Raw genomic sequence first — 24,807 nt, 5'->3', positions numbered from 1 at the left:
ATCATGATTCATGAGCAGTAAAATAAAAGGATGGAAAAATAACATTTACCATAAGTTAACAGGTTGGATTTTTATTTTTGTTTTTTTTAGAATTTTTTTTTATTGAGAGCGGCAATAATATACTAAATTTACACACATTACACGGATGTTAAGACTCGAACCCAAAACTTTGCCTAAAAGAATAAATACTTCAAATCATTACACTAATGGTGGTTTGCAAAAATTAATATAAGTCACCATCATTAACAGATGGAATGAGAATTTCACATCATATAAATACAATGCAGCATAAATAAAATAAAACACGACACGGTTGTCAAGTCTATTTATGTTTCATAGAAAGCAGATCATCATCAGGTGAAGCTTATGACAAGCACGCGTCACGGAAAGCCTCAAGATGAGCCATTTTCAAGCAATAGCTATCAAGTGCCAGAGCACAGAAAGAAGCACAAGTTTTAACAAGTTAGGAGACGTGCCTGCCACATCCTCTTTTTTCAGGTTTCAATCCACATCCACCGATGGAACACTAAGCACGTGAAACCTTTTAATTCCATAACCAAGTTTTTTAGGCATTCCCGCAAGCCATACCCCGAATGCCATGGACTTTTGCCTAGCTTCTGCTATAAAAGCAAGCAGTAACAATCTAATTACGGGTCATGGACCACTATCTACAACAATTCAATCGCAGTGGAAAAAATGGACCACGACCACCCATCTACTCTTTACTCGAACAAGAAAACGACCAGCAACAACCCAATTACAAAATGTACAGATTTCATTTCCTTTTCTTATTTTTTCTTTTCAAACAAAAATAATAATTTTTTAAAAAAAACCTCACTCACCAGAGCATCCTCGCATCTGGATCATGAACATCATCATATATTGAATTCGGCCAAACCTAAGATCCTGATCAACTAAGCATTGAATTACAAAGAAAGAATGTACTGATCGGAAAAGAAACCAAAACAAAAAATAAAAAGAATGTAAGCCAACACCAATGAATATCTAATATGGGCAAAGCATGTCGTCCTTAATAGAGTTTTATTCTCGTCTGGATTGCGCTTCGGCATATTGGGCACGATTGAAGGTCCTGTCCACATTCGCAACATGTCTGCACCAAAAAAGATGAATTAAGAAAATGGCATCGCCCCAATTCACCTCCAAAATATTTGCGAAACATTATCATTCAAATGTACCTGATGCCCACACCCAAAGGCCATGTCTTTTGGATTTGTAAGGCAAATGGGGCAAACCTGTCCAACACCATATAAAACAATAACCCACAAGAGTGTTGCAAACCCAAATGAGTAAAAAGCTTCAAACAAATCATAGATCACAGACAATCAACCCTCGGATTCCAAGGTAATTCAAACATACCAAATGAAAATCATATAAGAAAATTGGGACTACATGTGTATCACACAGGCTTTTGACTTGATGAACAAAAACAAATAAACCATCAACTTAAAAATATGTTCGCTTGCATACCTGATTATCATAGCTAGAACTGGGAGCAGGTGGAGCTGTACCAACAGAAGTGCTATCTCCATAATAAGGAGGAACACTTGGCTCAAAACTGGTAGATTGGGAAGGTTTTGAGCTGTTGAAAGATGGAGAACTATAACTCGTAGAACGGGAAGGTTTTGAGCTGCTGAAAGATGACGCTGATAACACAGGTGGTGGGGGGAGAGGAACCCTCTGGGGAGAATCGCCGATCCTACCACTGCCCATTTAAGAAGAAGAAAATATATACATAAATAAATTATGTAAACAGAGGTATTCAAAAGCTTTCAGATATGAGAAATATAGAGAACATTCTTACCCCAATATATTAAGCTCTATTGTTGCTTTGTACTGTGAAGGAATTTCCATCAAGGCTGCTAGAGCAAATTCGGTCTCCTTTCTTGATGGTGGCATGTTCTTTGACATAATTTCCGTAAAATTCACAAACTACAAACAACAAAAGAAATGCGCTTTCCAATTAAGTATTTTCCAATAATCATAAACAAATGATCACGAGTAACATAAACAAAAACATATTGTAATGCTAACAACTTACTTGGAAATTATCAAATGCCCGAGCAGGAATATTGTCATCAAATTCCTTCATCATGTCCCAGGGCCCATCTCCAACACCAACTAGTACAATTGATAGAGGGAACTTGCTGTGATAAAGGAAAAAAAAAATTTGTACAACATAAAAAATGGTTGGCCAAACAAGCATCTAATATTAAGTACAAATTACCACACTCACCTTGCTGCAACAATGGCGTCGACTGTCTTCTGCTCCTGTGGACTTAGCTTGCCACGGTCAGTATCTACACTTCTAGTTACCTGAGGAAAATCTCACATTAAGTCAGATAATATCTTGAGAAAACTTGAGATTACAATAGAACATTGCCACTTCCAAGCCATCATAAAACAGAGCAAGGATGAGAAAGCTCGTTTAAGAATAGATGTGTCCAGCAACGTGTAATTTCATACAGAGTTGAGCCTAGGAGCTAGTGCAGGCACCACTAAGAGATCTTCAGTGGATGCTATTTATTTTGCATGACCAGCATGTCTGAACTGTGCTAGACCTTAAAACCAAACAGATACTTTCCCGCCAAAAGAAAAAACAAAAAAGGCAAAGAAGTTTCATCTTATACAAATTTAAAAGCATTTTACTCGATCTGGATTTGAGATTTGCAATAATGACAGCAAACTAGTGCAATGGTTTTCTGTTGGATTAGTCACACACATTTTCCAATTTTCACAGAAAATCTGAAGCATGGCCGGCATGCTCGACCCTCTAGTTGCATACTCAACTAAATAAAACAAAATTAAGGCAAGATACCTGGCCATCTGCAATTATCAACAGGACATGGTACTGGCCACCACTCTCCTCGACAATAGTCATGGCCTGTTCAATCACAGGTGCAAATGAAGTTGGCCCTGCGAAACCGATCAATAACAATGTAAGACAACTGATTAGCTGATATTGCGACCACTTCAAGAAATAAGTAGTTAGGAAGTGAACTAAAACCTGCAAGCCGTAGATGAGGAACAATTTCCCTGTAGCGAGTCAATACTTCCTCAAATCCATTGCAATATCTATCAGAGTAGAAACTAAAGACATCTTGATCATGGGTTGACGCTGCAAAGCGAAAAAGTAATGCTTGTCATCCCCGTCTTACAAAGAACAAGATCTTAGAGAAACAAAATGACAGCATACAACTAAAAAATTACCGTCTCCAAAGCCGAAACAGGGAATGAGGTTATCCTCGTCAAAAACAGCCAAGGTTTTTCCAATAATGGATATGGCATGCTCATAGGGATTTTGACCACTCCCAATGTGATGCAAGCTTTTTCTGTTGAATGACTTCGATCCTATTAACAAAACCAATTTCAGCACGTTCCATTGCAACACATACCATATACAGTTAATTAGTTTATTAGGGGTTAACCTGTCCACTCATTGCTCTTTGTGAAATCAATACCGACGATAAGATTGGAAGACTCAAGACCAGCACGTGCAAGAGCTTCAGTCACCTACAAAGATTGAAGTTGAGTCAATATAATTGACCATTGTAGATAGGTAAGAAGCTTGAACCAGAAAAAGGAAAGCTTGCAGAAGATACAGTGTAGTAATCTTACCTCCTCTAGGGATTTGTAACTATCAGAAATTATTGAATATTTCCTCTCTAAGGTAGGACGAGTTGCCCGAGCACCACCATAATCCTGCGATGGGGGATAGTAAGGCTGTGATGTTGCTGGATAGGCTTGCTGGGGTGGTGGATAGCTTTGACTTTCTTGAGCATATGGCGATTGAACATATGGCGATTGAACTTGAGGATAGCTCCACGATGAAGAAGTAGAACGAGAAGATGAATTCTGCCTAAAACTCCCCTCCTTTGAACTTCTCCCACCCATTAACTCAACTCTATTAACCACAAAATCAAAAAATATAGAAACAAAAAACCTCAACTTTAATCCAAACAAATCCTCTTTCCCTTCCTTCACAACAATGCAGGCCACAAAATCAACCAAACCAGTCTAAATCCGCACCTACAAGGCAGCCACAACAAAACCCAGAAAACGAAAAGTTTGAATTCAATTCTGGTAGACGTATATATATATACACTAAAAAAGAAATACAGATAGGGAAGGCTGCGGATATGGAAGGGTCCAAGAAAGTTCGTAATTGGCTTGCAAAACAAAAAAAAAAGACCAAAGAAACGGAGTTGGACACGACTCATTCATCACCGACTTAAAGTGGCTTACTCTGTTAAGTTTTCTACTTTGGCAGACAAAATAGGAGCCAGGTGGCTTCTGCAGGGATCCATCCACAAAAAGCAACCATCTAAAATTACACAGACGACCAACCAAACCGACCAAACCGACCAAAATACCAAAACAAAACCTATCAAATCAAGGGGCTTCAATTCAATTACTTAAGAACAGAAATTGAAATTGAAATCGTCATAATAAAAACAAATTCAGGAACAAGAACAAGAAAACTACTACACAAATTCATATAATACCCTCAACCAAATCAGAGCGACATTGTCGAAGATCTAATCTGGTAAAAATCCGGTACCGAACCGATCAAAGAAAAAGCCTAATTTCCGAAACTTGCAAAGTAACGGCTACAAATATGAAGGAGATATTAACAAGGGTGCAGCAATTGAAGCAACAAGAAGTTGAGAGACGTCGATCGTACGTACCTGTGTTCGAAGAAGAAGAAGAAGAAGGTGTCCGAAGCATGGTGAAGAAGAGTGGCCAAGCCAAGTCTTGCAGTGGCGACGAGAGTTGCTTTTAATAAACTGAACTGAACTAGTGGATCTAATTCTAATAATTGATTAGGATTAAAATAATATTGGTTAAGAAAGTGGGCAACCTTTATGTCTACTTTTTCTGGGCTTTTTCTTTTGATTTTAAAAGGGAATATTTACTTTCTTCTGATGAGACGGAGAGATCAGAATCAGAGAGAAATCGTGGTCTCAGCACATGGAACTTTCGGGGAAATTGAGCAAGTAACGCAATAATAGCTGTTGCTGTTTCTTGCTTCGCTTTCTTTTTCTTTATTTTTTATTTTTTTATTATTTCTGCAATTTGAATTTCAAGTTGAGTAATGTAAAATGGATGATGATGAGGACGAACAAAAGGATTTGCTTTTGTCCACACAAAAAAAAAAAAAAAAAAAAAACGAAGAAGGAGGATTTTGCTTGTTGTGGTTTGTTTGGCTGCGCTGCGACTGTGACCTCACATCCTCCTAACTTCCTAACCTCATCTGTCACATGTGTCATCGCTCGGTCAACGACTCCAGATGTATATCTTCCTTTCATATTTTGGGGTCAAATGATCAAATCCTCCATCAGAGTTTTATAATAAGAGAATTGTTGTGCTAAGTTTCGATCATCATGATTGTTTAAATTGTCAAATCATCCAAAATTGCCCTTGTTTGAGAAGATATTTGACTTACGGATAGGCCAATTATTCTGAAGAAGTGTTATTTCAAAGACATGATTATTGGTATATTCAGAATCACTCATAAACGAGCCCAAAACAAGTATGATGCTTTTTCCCATAAACAATTTTGGTCATGCTCTCAATAAGCGATTTCGGGAGAGCCCCAAAAATATACACTTAACAAAACCACAACGGTTTGAAGATAAAGGCTTTTCCTGTCCAACTTTATATATGCTACTGAAAAAAGAAAATTCAAAATGATCATACTCATATTAAATATTCAAAATAGAATCAAAGCGCCTATGCTACTTTTAATTTAACTGAGAGATATGAGAATGGAATAGACAAGCACGTTTGTAGTCCAATCCTGATATCCCCTCCATACCAAAATAAAGAGTGTCTGTAAGTGTTTTTTATTTTACAGAAATGTGAGTAATGAAGATTTATTTGATACGAATATGATATTTTACAGTAATTCGCTTGTGGTTATTATTTGAAAAGTTACCTTTATTTTACTTATTTAATTTCAAAGTTATACAACTTTATCCAATACTAGCATCTCCGCACGCGCTTCTGTGCTTGCAAAAAGTTTTTTTTTTTATTTTAAAATTTTAAAATTAAAAAAGATAATGAGTAGTTGTGTTCCATAAAATAGGATTCATTATCTCATTTTTCTTTAATTTTTAATTTTTTTAATATGAAAAAGTGTGAATTTATCATATTATCCTCATTTAATTAATAATTTTAATTCCTAATGTTGGGATTAACCAAGGACATTTGCTGGTATTTTGAATGTTACACCCGCGCGTGCGAAGAGGCTTTTTAAAAAAAAAATTAAATTTATTTTAGAATTAAAAAAGATAATGGGTAGTTGTGTTCTATAAAAATGATCCATTATCTGATTTTTCTTTTAATTAAAAATTTTTTAATATGAAAAAGTGTGAATTTACTATATTATCCTCATTTAATTAATAATTTTAATTCCTAATGTTTGGATTAACTAAGGACATTTTCTGATATTTTGAATGTTTCACCATTCTCTGCCTCTTCCTTTATATACATAGATAAAATAGGACGGTGTCTCTTTTTACAGCATAGTCACTATCTAACCTAAGGTTTTATTAGCTATGAAAAATAGCGACGCTCTAGTTATTAGCTATGAAAAATTCTTGACGAAGCTTGATGCAAGTTTGGACGGAGCAGACTTGAATAGATTTGCACCGAGCAAGGAGATCAAGTATCATGCTGGCAGTGTTTTGATGAGAACTTATATGGAAGCTTGATAGTGCTAGAGTTTTTACAGACATTACTTGTGATGGCCTTCGGTTGGCTTTGTGGATGGGTATTCAGAAATGATAGCGAGATACTTCTCAGAAGAGTTGAAGGTGATGAAGTTGGTGTTCTAGGATTGCGTTTTCCTTTGGGATGATCATCTTCTAGGATTTGTGAGTTGCCTTCATATAATAGTTGGAGAAAACCGTTTTCTTGTAGAATTCCACTTCCTTGTAATAGATAATGAATTGACTTCCTTGATCGCTAACAAGTATATTAAAGATCGAATTCTTTATTTTCTCCTCAAGAAGTGTCGTCGGCCACTCATTTGGTTACCTCCAAAGAACAAGCTTTGATGGCACAGGTGGCTGGCAGCTACCACGCCTTTCAATACCAGAGCTTATCCGGGTTTTCCTCAGCAATTTGAAATGCTTCCTCCATGAAGGCATCGATCCACCCACCCCACCATTACGTGACGCGGTTAAAGTACTGAGTGACAGACCTTGCACCATTTTTCCTTTGGCGACCAAATTATGCAATCCTTTAGAACAATAATACTATGCACCAACACTACCCTTCTTCAGTTTTCTTCTTCCACTCTTGTGTACAGAAATATCAGCATATATATACAAGCAAACACGTAAAGAAATTCCATCAAGCATATATATAACGAAACAAATGGAAAAAGTATAAGTTTTTAGTCTCAAAGGAACAAACTTGGGTCCAAAGTTTGAAGTTTTATGTGTGGAAAGTTTGAAGTTATGCATGTATATACAAGCAAACACTGCTATGCTGGGATACAGAGCCAAAGCAAACAGCCCTTGGGCATGTTTGGTAGGCCTCACTAACCTGGACTGGACAAAATAGCACTTAAAACCCATGTTTGGTAGGAGAGAGGACTAACTTAAATGAGACTATGCAGTCCAACAGTGAAAAAAATGGCTCACTAGCTCCTCTAATATAATGAGCCTAAAATGTGGTTCACAAAATAGTACTGTCGCTAAATTGAACAGGCGAGTCCAACACACTGGCCTGGCTTCTCTTCCCTGACGCCATTCATCACTTTCTCTTCCGCAACTTCCCTACCTCAACAAAATTGAAGCTCCAAGAAGTATATTTTCTTGATTGAAAAAACTAAAACTCCAAGATCTGATTGGACCCAACAATAAAAGAAAAAAACGTATTTTTAGAATTTCTTCCAATCCAACTCTGGAAACCCATCTCCTCCGAACCATCGTCGTCCACTGCACTGCCCCCAACCCCAGCAACATCAATGGCTCCCTCTCATTTCTCTGCCCCCAACCCCAGCAACATCTATTGGTTTATTTAAAAAAAAAAAAAACCTGATATGGATTTGGTTGAAGAAAGAGAGGGGAAAGAGAGAAAAATAAGAAGAGAGAAGGAGGAGGGGAGGGGGGCTTGGTTGTCGAATAAAGAGGAGAGAAGAGAGGGGGATGGATGGAGAGAGGAAGAGAGGACGGAAGGGGTGGGTGGGGTTTGGTATATTTGTTTTGGGTTAAAAATATTATCTTTAAGAATATTAAAAATCAACTTCTTTAAAAAAATATAAGAATTTTTATTTATTTATTATTGTTTTAAATCTTTGAATTGGGTTTCTTTGCAACATTTATTTATTTTAAGTCAAAATTCTTAATTAAATTTAAATATTACAAGAATTATTTTTTAGTCCGACACTGCACCAAACATAGGTCTTTACTATTTTTACAATCCAACTTCTTAGTCCGACGTATTACCAAACGTAGGTCAGTACTTAATCCAGCTTAGGCCAATCCGAGCTAATCCAAGACAGTCCCAGGATTTAGTCCAGTCTATGACAGTCCGACGTACCAAACGACCCCCAGGACTGAATGTCCCTATGCCTAGACACTAATACATGTTGTATACAATTCAAAATCCAACTTGCGACATGTGGAGAAGGAGAACAAGGGTGACATTTTTGCTTTTATACTACTTTATAAAAGTTAAATAAAGACGAATAAAAAATCAATGAAAGTAGATGAGTTTTCTAAATGCAATTAAGGAAAACTGAAATAAGAATGAAGTACCTTAATATTTGGGAGGTGTAAGACTAATAACCTTGAGTCTCAACTCCAACCTCCACTCTTCTTTCTTCTAAAGACTTGATGACATGCACCCAGCTTGCCAAGCCTCTAGAAGAGGAACACCAGGTACAATGATCCCACATGCATGCATGTTAATTTTATGATCCCGAAGAGCACATACTAATCAAGCCAGCTTCTGCCTACGGAAAACCAAGGTACGTATAATGTTCATATCATTCTGATCTAGGAGGCATTCTTTTGATCTTGTGTTAGGATTATACTCAAGATTGACAGCAACTACATAGAAAACGAGGGGGGAAAACAAATAAATATTCAGTTTTAACTTAATTCTTTTGTTATATAAGTCGCAGGAAAACCAAACAACCAGAAAAGAAAAGAATGAAGAGCTTTTAGACTATAATTAGGAGGAAAACCACCTTACACATGAAATTATTTTGCTCGGAAAACCATATATTATTTAAAAATTCTTAAGATTGTTTGCTTTTCTCAGGCTTAAATGCGCAAATAGTTAAACAAGACAAATCCACTAATGCAACTTAAAAACACCAGTAGCAGTAGTACATTGTTTTCTCATTGACGAGCAGCATAATCACTAGGATATGAAAACCCTCCCCTCGAAATAAAGAAATAGAAATAAGCAGGTCTGTAGCTAATACAACAATTAATTAACTTCTTACCATATATTGTTCCAGCTGAGCATCATGGCTACAGGTCTCCCTTCATTATTTCATGATAATCTCCTTCGTTTGGGTTTTGATGACTCGCGCACTTCCAGCGGGTATCGGCACAGGGGACACAAGTGATTGATCTGCAGCCACGGGACGATGCAATCTTCATGAAACTGGTGTAAGCAGGGCAAGCGTTTGATCGTCATTGGCGGACGATGACGATCAACCCCTTGACCTTGATCTTGATCATGGTCATCATCTTCATCTTGTGAAGCAGGGACGACATTAATATTATCAGAGTGATGATCATCATGATGATCAAGGAGGAGGCCCTCCATACAAATAATACATGCAGACGACGGGGCCAAAGTAGGATCATCAAGCCTCACATTCTCCAAGCCCTGAATGGATGATTGAGCTGCAGGAATAAGCATGGCCCTGTATGCTTCCGAGGATTCCCTCATAACCCTATCAAGGATGTCGTTGTCGTGGTTCGACTTCAGATAGTGATAAGTGCCATCCACAATATGCACAAGAATAGGCAACTCAAAGCTGTCGTTGTCGGCCTCCTCAATGTAATCAAGTACTCTTACAATAAGAGCTGGCTGCGCACCTTGTGGGACACCGATCTTGGAAAGATGATAAGCCAAGACATGCGTCCATTTAGGCCTTGATGAAAATTGCTTGACATCACGCATAGGGACATAGAAACTCCTCTCAGCAAGGAGGTGGTATGTAGTAGCACAAGGAAGTTCTACTGGAAGATGCTCACCAGGAATCCAATGGAAGACTCGAGTTCTCTCTCCATAATCTATACAGATTTTGAACCTATCCCTGGGAATTGAGTCTAATGAGATTCTTACATCTTCTCTTTGATTCACACCGGTATATAAAAAAGGGTACTCGGAAGCACCAGTTGAGCTGCTGATGCTCTGTATTTCGGAAGCACCAGCTGACGTGCTCCATCTCTGTGCGTATAACTGAGCAGTAGCTAACATGCTCATGCTTTGTGCCTTGGTTGGTGGGTGTGTGTATCACTGTCAGCAAGCAACCTGTAATAATTACCTGTAGTACGTAGGAGTCGTTGTCAGGCTCAACTCCAACCTGAAGGCGTTGTATGTATGTGTATCTGTATATATATATATATATATATATATATATATATTTGTAGTTAACTATCCCTAAATCAATGAGGATGACAATCCCTATCCTTCTCCAACAAGGAATATAATAGGAAAAGAAGTATATTTAATTTGTTAATTGCCTGGGTAAGGTAGCTTAAGTAAAGGTGGACTGGAGCCACGAATTTTAAACCTAAATTAGTATGCAGTCGATCTGATGAATTCACGGAATCAATTAAGCAAGCTTAAAATATCAAACAAACAATGCAAGTCGAACTCATGAATAAAAGTAAAGAAAATTAAGCATTCGACAGATTGATGAATGAAAAACTTACGTGCGGAGCCGATCGAGATAGATGCTGTTTGCTTGATTTTCTTCCGGGAACACAGAGAGAGAGAGAGAGAGAGAGACCTCAGGGCCTGGTAAAAGTAGAGCAAATTTTGGTCGTGCACATTGGTGTGGGCGAGAGAGGCCTTACACACAAACCCCAACATTGGACTGGAGGACAGCCCAAATTTAATCTTGGACCCACTCACAATAAATAATAAATCAAAATTTGGGTGGGCTATAGCCTATGGGCCTCAGTGCCTCACACAACTTCCCAAAGGTGGAAAAGGAAGCAACCCGAGAGCAAGAGTCCACGTCTCCAACATCAATATGCCAAAACAAACAATCAATCACAAACCAAACCAAAATTCATTGAAACGCTCTTCTACTAAATGACCTTATTAACCACCCCAAAGATTCCATTTCAAATCACAAGCGTAAGGGTACTTTATGTAAATTGAGTCAGCGTGATACTCACGTAGGCTCGACCGCACTTTAGCATCTCCATCTCTTTCTCCCTCCCGCGAAAAGAGAGAGCGCAGTACAATCTCTGCTTCATATTCGGCACTTCTTCTCGCATTGCTTGTCTCTCTCTAGCCATGGATCTACCAGTACCACTAGGGCTTTAGGTTCATGTTTCAGCAAAACTCGGGTCGGATCCATCGAGCTTGAGAGTGAGCCGAGCTCGAAGAACGTACGGAATGAAGCACAAGAGTGAGCTCAGTTTCCCTAATACTCACAACTTGCTAAAGTCCGTTCTAATCGGTCTCGTTGTCTGCCTGGGTTTGCTTTGTTTATACTACGGGTGGTCTTTCGGCCCGGGCTCACGGCGATCCGACGAAGAGGCTTCCCGGTCCGATGGCTCCGACCCGATTTTCGGTGGGTTCGTTCTCCATCGTGATTTTGACGATTTACATGAAGATCAGGAGCACAACTCCGAGGTCCCCAAAAGCATGCCTGTACGTAACGCATTAATTCATGGTTGTTAGATTTTTTGTTTATTTTTGCTGCTTAGTATAATTTTGTTGCTAAGTAAATTGTCAAGTATCTTACTTCAGTTACTGTTTTGGGTTCTGGAAAAAGCATACCTCTCTATAGCAATTTTAATAAAATTTAATAACTTGTTAATAATTTTGCGGTATTCGTGTGAAGAAAAAAAATTGCACCTTTTTGTATAACCAATGAGTTGATCTGGACTCTGTAAGCAAATACTTGAAGGTTGTTGTTTCTAATTTTGTGTTTTCACTTGGCATAGAGCATGGGTTATAAAAATGTTAACTTTTTTGTGCCAAGTGTATGTTATTTTACCCTTGCTGGCGTGCATACTAATAATCAATAGAGATGCGTTTACTGATCTTCTTGTCTTGTTTGTATTTCTGTTCATTTGAATTGATGACCTTTCACGTTCTCACAGGTCTGTGATTTACAGTTCTCGGAGCTGATACCTTGTATTGATAGAAACCTTATTTACCAATTGAAATTGAAGCCCAATTTGACGTTAATGGAGCATTATGAACGGCATTGCCCGCCTCCAGAGCGACGCTATAATTGCTTGATACCACCGCCACTTGGTTATAAGGTAGATGGTCATTGCTTTTGTGTAAGTTTACCTTTGTTTGGCTTCACTTAGTTTTGATTCCGACAAAATCATTTCTAGAGTTTCAGATACCTATAAGATGGCCGGAAAGTAGAGATGAAGTGTGGAAGGCCAACATCCCCCACACCCATCTTGCTCAAGAGAAATCAGATCAGAATTGGATGGTTGTGAATGGGGACAAGATCAATTTTCCTGGTGGAGGGACGCATTTCCATGATGGAGCTGATAAGTACATTGTTGCTCTTTCCAGGGTACATAACCTTGACTCAGTTCTTGATTCTTTTCTATATTTGTTTAATAATATAAGGGGAAGAGTAATTAGCAGCTTGGATTTAGTGGAATTCTCTTTTTATAATTTTATTTTGTTGGAAGAAAGAAAAACAGAAAATTCCACTTTGATTTACCTATTTGGCTGAATCCGGCTTGCACCAATAAAGGTTTGTTTCCCCATGTTTAACTTAATGATATTTGGTCTGGATTTCCTAATATATGCCTTTTCTGTTCCTAGTTTCATTCTCTGCACTGGAGAATATTCAATTATGCACTATCCCAAGTGGACATAGCATAAATTTTTTTCTCGGTATGCTTATTATTTGCGTAGATGCTTAAATTTCCTGCGGATAAGTTCAACAATGGCGGAAATATCCGGAATGTTCTCGATGTGGGTTGTGGAGTTGCAAGTTTTGGGGCATATCTTCTTTCTCACCACGTCATAGCTATGTCCCTTGCTCCTAATGATGCGCATGAGAATCAAATACAATTTGCACTAGAGAGGGGGATTCCCTCTACTCTTGGTATCTTGGGTACAAAAAGACTTACTTATCCAAGCAGATCATTTGAGCTGGCTCATTGTTCACGGTGTCGAATAGATTGGCTTCAAAGAGATGGAATTCTGTTATTAGAGCTTGACAGATTACTAAGACCTGGAGGGTATTTTGTGTACACTTCTCCTGAAGCATATGCACAGGATCCGGAAAATCGGAGGATCTGGAATGCTATGTCTGATCTTCTAAAAAGAATGTGCTGGAAAGTTGCAGCAAAGAAAGAACAGAGTGTTGTATGGGCCAAGCCACTGACTAATAGTTGTTACTTGAAGAGAGATCCTCAGACCCAGCCCCCCCTGTGCGATTCTGATGATGATCCAGACTCAAGTTGGAATGTGAGCATGAAGGCATGCATTTCTCGATACTCTGCAAGTAAGTAGCATGGTGATACTTCCATTATTAATGTTTTTGGCTTTCCACTATCTAATTATTATCATTACTAAAATTATAAATCAGAGGTGCACAAGGAAAAAGGAAGCGGACTAGCTCCTTGGCCACAGAGGCTTACCACAGCACCCCCCCGCCTGGAAGAAATTGGTGTCAGTCCTGAAGAATTCCAAGAGGACACTGTAAGTTTCCTGATTACAAGCTAACTCTTCACAGTGAAGTTTGCCTGCTAAATTTTATTGTTCTATTTAATGAGTGCCTTAAAAATCCATGCGATGCAGGGCATATGGCGTTTTAGAGTGATTGAGTACTGGAAGCAGATGAAGTCTGTCATACAGAAAAATTCAATCAGAAATGTCATGGATATGAACTCAAACTTTGGTGGATTTGCTGCTGCCCTGAATGGAAAAGACGTTTGGGTGATGAATGTTGCTCCTGTCCGTGTATCGTCCAGACTAAAGATCATATATGATCGGGGCTTAATTGGAACTGTTCATGACTGGTACGTATTTTGATCTGAATTCAGTCCTCAACCCCGCCTCTTATCCTTTCGATTATGTGTTTGATATCCTTTTTGCTGCATGTTTGATTTATGGATCATTTTATGCTGGCTATCTAATTATGTTTCATTAGTTAAAGTTTATAACTTTTATATAGATATTGTTGGTCTGTTCAGAGATTTGAATATTTTCACTTACTGTATTTTATAGGTGTGAAGCATTTTCCACATACCCACGAACATATGATCTTCTACATGCATGGGCAGTATTTTCCGAGATCGATGAGCGGGGCTGTGGTGCAGAGGATCTATTGATTGAAATGGATAGGATACTCAGACCAGATGGGTTTGTCATCATAAGAGACAAACCTGCTGTTATAAACTATATCCGAAAGTTTCTGACTGCCTTGAAGTGGGATGGCTGGTTATCAGAAGTAGAACCACGGGTTGATGCTCTTTCCTCAGGTGAAGAAAGAGTTTTGATTGCAAGGAAGAAGTTGTGGGATGAGGGGCTTACAGCGATGTGATTCTGCTTTGTTTTTCAGGTATATGACCTAAATTCTTCGACGTAGGGTGTATTTTGATCATGCAAAGAATTCCACAATATTATGTTATTTTCTTGTTGATTTGCTCAAATTCCACTTCTGGATTAGAATATATCGAGTATTTTAATACTTGCTTGCTGCTTTATGGAAAACTTGACATTCTTTTGTTCGATTTTTTTTCCCTTCTTCAAGACATGCCAGCTTCAGTATTGGTGTTTAGCCTGCCCATTCCAAGAGAATGTACAGAAATATGGGAGATCCAAGGGCATGCCTTCAGTTCCGGTTAAGGCCATGATGCGCTTTGTTTCTGGAGATTGAGATGCTACCAGTAGTACAGGCATATTGAGATGTAGATAGAGATGCAGTTGCAGAATGTGTGAACGTACGTAGGAAAGTCTGCATACAGCAACAGCGACTGAAGAAAAACTTGCACAACTAGGAGACTTTTTCATAGTGGGATCTTATTTTTGTAACAAATTTTTACAATCCAATACCAATTGGGGGATTGATTACATAAACTCAATAATAAACACTCTTGTATTTCCTTTTCCCCCCTAACAATGCCGCTTATGTATGCTGTTGTGGTTGGAATGGAGCATTATGATCTTGGATTTATTGTTTACGAATTTAATACGATGCTAAAGGTAGGGAGAGTTATTGGCAATAGTTGTTTCGAAATATAAAATGAAACTTACCTAGTAAGGGCTCATCTGGTAACGTTTTCAGATAATATTTAATTTTCAGAACATATTATCTGAAATTCATACATTACCAGAGAATCCTTAAAAACCATACACGTTAAGAAGAAGAATAGCAAGACAGGAAGGAAACGTAAAGGGATGTCTCCACATGACAAACGAAACTTGCGCACATGGGATGGGTTTAGTTCCCGCTAATTTCGTGATATCTCCTTTTTCCAATTTGCCATTCTAAGGGAAGGCTTCCATCCAAACCCATAGGATTAGGGGTAGGGGATGGCTCTCAATCTCTCTCTGATTTAATTAAACACCAAACACAAAAAATCACACCCACCTTACCACCACCTTCACTCTCTCCTTCTCCTTCCCTTGTCTAAGGGACCAACAATACCATAATAAATTCTATACTTCTTTTCTCTTCCACGCCCCTTCACTCTGTCTTGCTGTGCTTTTCACTCGGTCCCATTCCATGGATTCTTCTGCCTCTGTGGATGCATTGAGCAATGGCTTCAAAAACCACCTTTCTTTGTATCAATCTCATAATAATAATAATGTTGTCTCCAACCCCAGAGTCAAACCTAAGCAACCCTTTTTCATTGGTACGTAATTCACCCTCTTCATTCTTCCCTTATCTGTCTCTCAATCTCTTGCAATTCCAATTTGCATGTTTCTTCATATTGATGATTAGGTGTTGCTGGTGGCACTGCATCTGGCAAAACTACCGTTTGCAACATGATCATCTCCCAACTGCGTGATCAGCGCGTTGTTCTCGTAAATCAAGTAAGTTTCTTCGGTTTTCTACTAATTTATTATATTAGATTCCTGTTGATTGTGTTTTGTTATGTGATCAACGGGATTGGGATGGGTGTAAGTAATGATGTATTATGTTTATAGGATTCATTTTATCACTCCTTGAATGCTGAGAAGTTGAAAAGGGTCCATGAGTACAATTTTGACCATCCTGGTAACCAGTCCTTTCATGCTGTCTTTTTCTTCGTCCTGTGTGTGTGATGCTTCATATTGCAATTGCTTTTGAATCTCAGAGGCCTTCGATACAGAGCATATGCTTTCTTGTATGGAGCAAATAAAGCGTGGACAGGCAGTGACCATCCCAAATTATGATTTTAAGACCCATCAAAGCATAGAACCAGCTTGCAAGGTAACTATTCTTAACTGCATTTACTGTGATCAATTTCAAGATATTATTTAGACTCTGTGGATCAATTGTATCGCTAGTTATATATATATATGATGCAACTTCTGTTTCAGCTCGGCTAATCATACATATATCTTGCAAAATGGATAATCCATGCATATATTGCATTGATGAATCAGAGTTTCAAATAAAATGTTATGCTTCTTTTCAATTGCAGGTTAACCCCTCAGACATCATCATCTTAGAAGGAATATTAGTTCTTCATGATCCTCGTGTCCGCGATCTTATGAACATGAAAATCTTCGTAGACACAGGTTATCTTTATCTATTTATTCTTCAGTGTTACCTCATTCATACATGCTGACTTCTTCATTGTCAATGCTAAGCACTTCTCTACGATTGAATGAACTGAGAGACCTTAGCCTTTTTTGTATGTGTTTTTACCTTGTATGACCTCTTATCCAATAACCATTATAACAGTTCCACCAGTGCAGATTCTGATGTACGTCTTTCTCGGAGAATTCAACGTGACACTGTTGAAAGAGGCAGAAATATCGAGAATGTGCTTGACCAAGTTGGTTCAGTTCTCCCTTTTATTTTCCCTTTTTCTTTGCGGTGATCAGATTACTACACAGCTAAATCCATGATGTTTGTTCTAGACATTAGTTGTGTCACTCACTAACTGATTGAGAGCTGTAATTTGCAGTACGCCAGATTCGTGAAGCCTAGCTTCGAAGAATTCATATTGCCATCCAAAAAGTATGCAGATATCATAATCCCTCGAGGAGGAGATAATGATGTTGCAATTGATCTGATAGTACAACATATTCATACAAAGCTTGGCCAGCATGAACTCTGTAAAATATATCCAAACGTTGTCGTTATATTTTCTACATTTCAGGTAACATTAATTCACAACTTTGTGACCCCATCAGCGTCATCATGTTCATGCTGTCGATATCTGTAACCCCATCTTTTGTTTGATTCAGATACGGGGAATGCACACCCTAATTCGTGATGCCAAAACAACAAAGCATGACTTTGTCTTCTATGCAGACCGACTGATTCGCCTGGTACAGCTAGTTTGCTATGTAAAAAGACAATTTTTCTGACTACTTATAAGTATGATCTAGCATATAATGTTGTGAACCAATGTTTCAGGTTGTGGAGCATGGACTAGGTCATCTCCCCTTCAAGGAAAAGCAGGTTATTACTCCAACGGGTAATGATTTCTTCTCTAACATTCAATTAGATGAAACCGTTACATAATCATCACCACATTGCAACACCATTACCAATAGGCCATAACTAATCTGTGTTTCTTTATTATAAGGTTTCTAGACATGTAGCTTCTTTCCGGTCGCATTTGTACTCTTATTAAGTTGTTTGATGATACTGTTATTGCTGGCAGGATCTGTATACAGTGGAGTTGTTTTCTACAAACGGTTGTGCGGGGTTTCAGTCATTAGAAGGTATTTGATTCTGCTGATTAGTGCTGCAACTTTATGCCTTAAAATACTTGAAATATATCTTCTCATCATTCTAGTTTATCAGTGGAGAAAGCATGGAGAATGCACTCAGAGCATGTGTCAAGGGAATAAAAATTGGAAAAATCCTCATCCATGGAGAGGGTAACAATGGTCGAGAGGTTCGTGGAGGAAACAATTTTTCACCAAAAGAAACAATATCTACCCTTGTTTTTCTTATGAAACACACTCTCTCTCTCTCTCTCTCTCTCTCTCTCTCTCTCTCTCTCTCTCTCTCTCATATCCTTGCAATGTTGCTGCAGTTGATCTATGAGAAGCTACCAAAAGACATCTCAAGCCGCCATGTGTTATTTCTTGATCCTGTTCTGGCTTCAGGTTTGAGAAAAAACATCTAACGTCTAATTGGAAGCATGTAATGTTGTCTAAAATCTGTAAATTCTTAGGAAACTCTGCCATCAACGCTATATCTCTGCTCCTCAGTAAGGGTGTACCAGAATCCAACATCATCTTCCTTAACCTTATAGCAGTGAGTCATTCTGATGTTTCCCTGTTCCTCTGAAATTGACAGCTCATGTCAACTTATGCGCATGATTTGTATAACCTAAAATTTCAAATGCAGGCACCGGATGGAATACATGCCCTCTGCAAGAGATTTCCAAAGCTAAAACTTGTTACATCAGAGATTGACGAATCTTTGAACGAAGATTTACGTGTGATCCCCGGCATGGGGGAGTTTGGAGACCGTTACTTTGGTACAGATAATGAAGACGGTACCATTTCAAATTCAACGACACCCAAATAAATGTTAATTTCCTTTGGGTGTGGAAGAGCTGGGGCATTGCTTAGGTTCATTCCAATGTCTAATAATGTAGCAATCGCTGAGATTTTGCTGAGATTTTGTTCAATCAATCGTATAAAGTCTACCCATTTGAGATGTTTGTTATGCATTTACATAATACCAACAAATAGAAATAATACAGAACCCAGTTTTGTTAGTGAAATAATATAAAATACAATGACACTATTGATTATTTTACACTCGAGCGAAAATACAACATTCAAACCAGCTTGTTAGTGAAATAATGTTTTGATATATTAACTTAAAGAGTAAAAGTACAACCTTCACACGAGCTTAAAACAGATTTTTGACCTACCAAAACAACATTCCAAAATCACACCCAAACGAGCTTGAAAAATCGATAGCAATTTATCACAACTCTATCACGACAGTATCTCTATCGCATTTCTTTCTTCACGTCTCTCTATTCAGAACAAGTTGCTCAAAACAATTAATCTTTTGCCTTGCCCTAATATCGCAGATTGAAGATAACTTGATTGGCCGATCATGTAGTGCTCTTTTTACTCTTCTTCTTCCTTGAAGCAAAGCTGCTTGGTCCAATTTCTATGGACATTCTTTTTGTCCTGCAAAGTATTTGAACAATAAAGTACATTCAACTGAACAGTGCGCGTGGAGAGGAAACAAGGGAGCTTATGGTTTCATCTCCAAATATAAGAATGACAACTAGAACCTAAGAAGTAGCATACCGCATGGATAGCTCTTCTGACTCCTCCTCACCATCTTCAACTACACCATCTGAAACTAAAGATATAATGAAATTCAAGGTCAAGTTGGAAGATTTAAACTAACATTAAAACATATTTTTATAAACAAAAAACGGAATTAATACTATACTTCTGTTCACAACTAAAGCCATACCAGCTCCATCAACTTCGTCATCCTCGTTCTCTGAATCTGAACCGGAACCCCATCTGTCGCCTCCCTCATCAAAGTCCCAACGTTCTCCTACTGGAGGCATCCAAAAGTCAGTTTCTTCTAAATCACTTTCCTCATCAGAAGACTTCCTTATGTCAGAGATAGTCTCATCAACTCCATTTTCCTTCTTCTTCTTCTTCTTCTTCGTCTTCTTCTTCTTTTTCTTTCTGACACCATCTGTGTCCGGCTCAGGTACTATTTCAGGGTTCTGATCATCCAGCTTTTCTACCATCCCATCCGGCTTTAGCTTCTGTTCTTCCTTTTCTTCTGTTCATATAAGTCAGCGTAAATGTCATCATTAGAAACATATGAGGCACCATCAATTTCATATGTATGTGAAACCTAAGAGTCCAAAAGACAATCCACAGACAAATTTTGAAAGAGCACCAAAATGATGGATTTGAAAACCTCAAAAAAGAACGAAAAACACAACACGAACCTAGCTTGTTGAGGAACCGTTTGCCATTGATATGCTTCCAAATGTGTTCCTCTGACTTATTGATAGTATCCCCGGTAAGCTTACACATCAACTTTGAACTGCAGAAAGAAGAAAACGAACAAGGTATCAGCATGAACACGAAAGCTCTCTGCTTTGTTGCCAGGAAAAACTAAAAATACAAGCATTTTGTATATTTATTCACAATTTAGAAAACAGTAAGCACACGTAAATTCAACATTGAAACATTTACTTTTATCTTTTTAGCTGGGATTTCTTTAAGAAACCGACGAGAAGCAATAAGCACAGTGAAATTATTTAGAAAACAGTCAAAGCTAAAATCTTTACGAGTGAGGATGATGGAAGAGAAATAAATTGAAATACCGAGAAAGAGGGTCTTGCTTGAACATGTTGAGAGGAGGTTTCTTATGGGAAAGGGCAAAGTCGACCAGACCCAAACGGCACCGCTTGCTCTGAGAGTAAATTTCCTTGTCTTTGGCCACCACTTCATGGCCTGTCTCAACGCACTGGAATCGACCATTTTCGAGCTCCTTGAAGGTCGGCGAGCCCAGTAGGTTGCTCCCTTCCTTCTCCTTCGCCTTCTCCTCACTCGTCGCCATTACTATTTCCTCAAGCTGCGAGCCGCACAGAGAGCGAGAGAAGAAGAGAGAAGATTGGGCCGCAGACCTAATTATAAGCCAGCCCTGTCCGGACTCATATGGGCCAAGCCGAAGTCCAAAATATGGGCCTCCTATTTTTCGTTTACCTCAGTAAATGGCCCATTTCCCCAGTCAAACCTTTTTTTTTTTTTTTATCTGGTACAATAAATATTGGGAGAAACAGGAATCGAAATTAGTATCTGAGGTGCAAGAATAAATGTTCTTAACCACTTGAGTTATAAACTTTTCTGAATAAAAGATTGAATTAGGGGATTTTTCCTTCTTCTTTTTTTCTGTTGTTTGCTAGGTAAATTATGTGAGTGATTTGGAATCGTGATCAATCACGAGTCAAAAATACATGTCAAGTTGAGGAATATGTCAGCTGGGTTGGTAATGCCATGAGACAATTGGATCTTATGGTTTTTTTTTTAATTTTATACTTTATATAGGCATGTTATTCTCCCTTGGGCTACCCCTTTGTTCAACTCTTCTTGATGTATATATTGATATGACCGTATGGTCCATGGTTGGTAGCACATCTTTTACTATATGCTCTTTGAAATGGAGATATGCCCACACACGCACATGTGGTAGTGGTACCAGGACAAGGAAGGCTTACATTTTGAAATATTAGGCACCACTTTTGTAGTTACTTACTTGGTTGAAATTTTTTGGATATTCAAATGGTTTTCTTCATTTTCCTCATTTGTCTTTCTTTAAATAAAAGGTAAATTACTCAAATGGTTCTCAAAGTTATATCCGATTTACATTTTGGTCATTCAATTAAATTATTCGTTCAAATGGTCCATCAACTCTATATTAATTGTTCTATTGATCCTATCGTTACATTATGTTAATGTTGCCGTCAAATATAAGGGCAAAACCGTCCATAACCGTCATAGATTCTCCAAATAGGTGATAAAGTGGTGATACATAGGTGATAAAGTGGTGATACATAGTGATACAGTAGTGATAAATAGGTGATACATAGGTCAAAAGTCTTATTTGCCCCCACAAATGTAGCATGTGTTGCTCACATGACTAAATTTAACAGAAAATGTAACGGTAGGGCCAAAGCGCTGATTAATAAAGAGTTCGTGGACCATTTGAATGATAATTTAATTTAGGGACCAAAATATAAATCGGGTACAAATTTGAGGACCATTTGAGTAATTTATCCAATTCCAATTGTTTATAGAGGTTTGGTAAGCTGTTGCTAGAATAATGCTGTGTGTCTCACGTTCCACTTAAATTATGCTTCTCCTTATATTGTGCTAAGGTTTTCCTTACCCACAAGTCTAACAAGCCAAAAAAAAAAAACAATAATGAATCTTTGTTTATAAAGAAAATGATGGACTGGTCTCATGCACTGCAGAAAAGTTCCCGAAAAATTTGATGACTTGTTTGCTCACTAATTACACCCACCAGAGAGAGGGAGGGAATATAATCTCTTGGGCAGCACAGCATGCATAACATAATAATTAAGGACAACATTTGATCTGAAAGAAGAAAAAAAAAAAGCCAGTTTACGGCACCATTAAAGGGAAATTCTTGTCTGCAGGAAGTAATTTAAGAAAATAGTAAGATGCTCATATAAAATTATGAACCACAGCACAGAGCCAATGAACAAAGTAAGAGCAGTCTGGCACACTGACAAAATAGCTAAAAACAAATCAAAGATATACCAGTTTTTTCTCATTGCTTGCAGAGTAATGAATCTCAATAAGCCTCTGTCTTTCTTATCATCTCTCTGTACAAACTAAGCCTCTCTCTCTCTCTCTCTCTCTCTCTCTCTCTCTCTTTCTCTCTCTCTCTCTCTCTCTCCAAGTGTCTATAAATAAGGGGGCACCTCCAATCCAAGTGCGGCCTCCTACATATGAGTTGCATGTTTGGTGTGGTGAAAATGGAGAGGGTAAGATTATTTGTTGTTGTTGCCAGTATTTTGGTTATGTGTGTAGTGAGGAGCGTGGGAGGTGAAGAGGTGGCAGACACATTATCAGCCTGTGATTTTCCAGCAATTTACAACTTTGGAGACTCAAATTCAGACACTGGTGGTATATCTGCTGCATTCTACCCAATGGCATCACCCTGTGGTGAAACTTTCTTCCACAGACCAGCTGGCAGGGGTTGTGATGGCCGTCTGATGATTGATTTTATTGGTAATTATCATGAACAACCTTAACCTGCAGTAAATGTATTAGACTAGTTGTTTAATTAAATCACCATTTGCCAAATTTTATAAGAACACTGACAAATGATGACATTGATGTGCTAATTATGCAGCAAAGCACTTGGGATTGCCATACTTGAGCCCATATTTGGACTCACTTGAGAGCAATTTCAGACATGGTGCCAATTTTGCTACCGGAGGGGCAACCATCATCCGGTATAATGAATCCTGGTTTCAGAATGGTGTGAGCCCCTTTTCTCTTGACATCCAGATTGCTCAGTATCAACAGCTCAAGTCACGTACCACCAGTCTTTACAACCGAGGTCACAAATTTATGAAAAACAGATCATATCGCCTTTTGAAAGTTTTCGATTTAGTTTACTTGACATGTATGAGAAATTTATTCTTATTTGTTATGAAATTGTGATCTGCAGCCAAGAAACAACCCCACAGATTCCCAAGAGTTGATGACTTCTCAAAGGCTCTTTACATTTTTGATATAGGACAAAATGATGTAGCCGCTGGTATTCGGAAAATGAGTGATGAACAATTTCAAGCACAAATCCCAGACATCATTAACCAGTTGGCTACAGCCATCCGAGTAAGTAGATTCTGAAACTTGCACATTAATTAATTAATTAACAAATGTCTTTGGTAGAGAAAAAACTAATAGCCACATTATGTTACAGAATTTGTATGATCAAGGCGCAAGAACATTCTGGATACACAACACTGGTCCCATTGGGTGCTTGGCAGTGACCTTACACTACCTCCATAATCCGAGCCCTGACTATGTTGACCGCCGTGGCTGCGTCAAGTTTCAAAACGACATGGCTAGACAGTTCAATAGGGCGCTCAAGCAGAAAGTGTTTCAACTAAGGAAGGAGCTCCTCCTTGCTGCAATAACACATGTCAATGTCTTTGCTGCAAAGTATAAACTTCTCAGCAATGCAAAGAAGCATGGTAAACCAAATTCAATATTGACAAGAATTCATCACACTACCATTTGCAAGTAAACCAACCATTAACTACTTAATTAAACTAAAATCATGTAATTAATTTTTATGCAGGATTTCTGGACAAGACAAGGATCTGCTGTGGATATCATGAAGATAGCAACCATGTGTATTGTGGGAATAAGGGAATCATAAATGGCACTCAAGTATATGCTGGTTCATGTGAAGATCCTTCCTTGTATATTAGCTGGGATGGTGTACACTACACTGAAGCTGCAAATCATTGGATTGCTAATCAATTAATCAGTGGTTCATTCTCAGACCCACCACTTCCAATCACAAATTCATGCCATAGGCTTCAACCTCTGTAGTTACTTCCACATATGTAACTCTTTCTTAGCCTACAAGTTAACAAGAAATTAATGCAGTTGACAATTCAAATCAGCAAAGAGTTTTAAACATAACTTTTTATGAATTTGATTGGTTAAAAGAGGTGAAATTGATGAGCACCAAAAGTAATGAGCAAACAATAGAGAAGGCAAAGTAGCTAGCTTTAGGTAACAGGACTTGATCAGTGCCCACCCATTACAGCAGAATCAGTTTTAACTTCAATAGCTCTTATGTATTCCCCAACTGTTCTAACTAAGCCCCATAAAAAATGGCCCATCAATTAACTAACAGAACTTGGCCAGAGC

At 38.2% G+C, this 24,807-nt stretch overlaps 6 protein-coding genes across 11 annotated transcripts; 3 read left to right on the top strand and 3 right to left on the bottom strand.

The window, feature by feature from the left end:
* Positions 689-5,344, bottom strand: LOC18783062 (E3 ubiquitin-protein ligase RGLG2). Its single transcript, XM_007215278.2, has 12 exons — positions 4,707-5,344; positions 3,637-4,047; positions 3,447-3,531; positions 3,229-3,369; positions 3,026-3,136; positions 2,837-2,934; positions 2,255-2,334; positions 2,060-2,165; positions 1,823-1,950; positions 1,489-1,723; positions 1,197-1,253; positions 689-1,111 (listed from the first exon to the last, which is right to left on the bottom strand). The coding sequence occupies exons 2-12, from the start codon at positions 3,910-3,912 to the stop codon at positions 1,031-1,033; spliced, it is 1,398 nt and encodes a 465-aa protein (XP_007215340.1). The 5' UTR covers positions 3,913-4,047; positions 4,707-5,344; the 3' UTR covers positions 689-1,030.
* LOC18781672 lies at positions 6,480-11,031 on the bottom strand. Of its 4 annotated transcripts, none has more exons than XR_002270803.1 (4): positions 10,932-11,031; positions 9,485-10,540; positions 8,790-8,986; positions 6,480-7,322 (listed from the first exon to the last, which is right to left on the bottom strand). XR_002270803.1 is itself a non-coding variant. In XM_020560437.1 (2 exons), exon 2 carries the CDS (start codon positions 10,477-10,479, stop codon positions 9,535-9,537), a length of 945 nt encoding a protein of 314 aa, XP_020416026.1. In that variant the 5' UTR covers positions 10,480-10,540; positions 10,932-11,031; the 3' UTR covers positions 9,246-9,534. The 4 variants fall into 4 exon arrangements, 1 of the variants encoding a protein (XP_020416026.1); XR_002270804.1 differs by having other exon boundaries at positions 8,790-8,982; XR_002270805.1 differs by lacking the exons at positions 6,480-7,322; positions 8,790-8,986 and adding an exon at positions 8,987-9,083.
* LOC18784354 (probable methyltransferase PMT9) lies at positions 11,398-15,398 on the top strand. 2 transcript variants are annotated; one of them, XM_020560435.1, is made up of 8 exons: positions 11,398-11,883; positions 12,354-12,503; positions 12,590-12,772; positions 13,123-13,717; positions 13,802-13,914; positions 14,014-14,234; positions 14,443-14,776; positions 14,969-15,398. In XM_020560435.1, exons 1-7 carry the CDS (start codon positions 11,626-11,628, stop codon positions 14,756-14,758), a joined length of 1,836 nt encoding a protein of 611 aa, XP_020416024.1. In that variant the 5' UTR covers positions 11,398-11,625; the 3' UTR covers positions 14,759-14,776; positions 14,969-15,398. The 2 variants fall into 2 exon arrangements, with proteins under 2 accessions (XP_020416024.1, XP_007214946.1); XM_007214884.2 differs by having other exon boundaries at positions 11,399-11,883; positions 12,339-12,503.
* Positions 15,614-19,051, top strand: LOC18784513 (uridine kinase-like protein 5). 2 transcript variants are annotated; one of them, XM_007217661.2, is made up of 14 exons: positions 15,614-16,073; positions 16,163-16,254; positions 16,369-16,438; positions 16,518-16,633; positions 16,848-16,944; positions 17,125-17,204; positions 17,337-17,531; positions 17,620-17,703; positions 17,792-17,852; positions 18,042-18,102; positions 18,185-18,278; positions 18,420-18,492; positions 18,561-18,643; positions 18,737-19,051. In XM_007217661.2, the coding sequence occupies exons 1-14, from the start codon at positions 15,944-15,946 to the stop codon at positions 18,917-18,919; spliced, it is 1,419 nt and encodes a 472-aa protein (XP_007217723.1). In that variant the 5' UTR covers positions 15,614-15,943; the 3' UTR covers positions 18,920-19,051. The 2 variants fall into 2 exon arrangements, with proteins under 2 accessions (XP_007217723.1, XP_020416023.1); XM_020560434.1 differs by having other exon boundaries at positions 18,185-18,492.
* Positions 19,093-20,993, bottom strand: LOC18783036 (surfeit locus protein 2). Its single transcript, XM_007217824.2, has 5 exons — positions 20,712-20,993; positions 20,331-20,428; positions 19,835-20,158; positions 19,663-19,717; positions 19,093-19,539 (listed from the first exon to the last, which is right to left on the bottom strand). The coding sequence occupies exons 1-5, from the start codon at positions 20,945-20,947 to the stop codon at positions 19,461-19,463; spliced, it is 792 nt and encodes a 263-aa protein (XP_007217886.1). The 5' UTR covers positions 20,948-20,993; the 3' UTR covers positions 19,093-19,460.
* LOC18782218 (GDSL esterase/lipase At5g14450) lies at positions 22,194-24,557 on the top strand. The gene is made up of 5 exons (XM_007216327.2): positions 22,194-23,145; positions 23,270-23,479; positions 23,591-23,757; positions 23,846-24,119; positions 24,227-24,557. The coding sequence occupies exons 1-5, from the start codon at positions 22,863-22,865 to the stop codon at positions 24,481-24,483; spliced, it is 1,191 nt and encodes a 396-aa protein (XP_007216389.2). The 5' UTR covers positions 22,194-22,862; the 3' UTR covers positions 24,484-24,557.

Source organism: Prunus persica, chromosome G3 (genome assembly GCF_000346465.2).
Source record: "Prunus persica cultivar Lovell chromosome G3, Prunus_persica_NCBIv2, whole genome shotgun sequence".
Taxonomy (NCBI): domain Eukaryota; kingdom Viridiplantae; phylum Streptophyta; class Magnoliopsida; order Rosales; family Rosaceae; genus Prunus; species Prunus persica.
The sequence above is the reverse complement of the archived record's forward strand: the minus strand, read 5'-3'. Positions and strand labels throughout refer to the sequence as shown.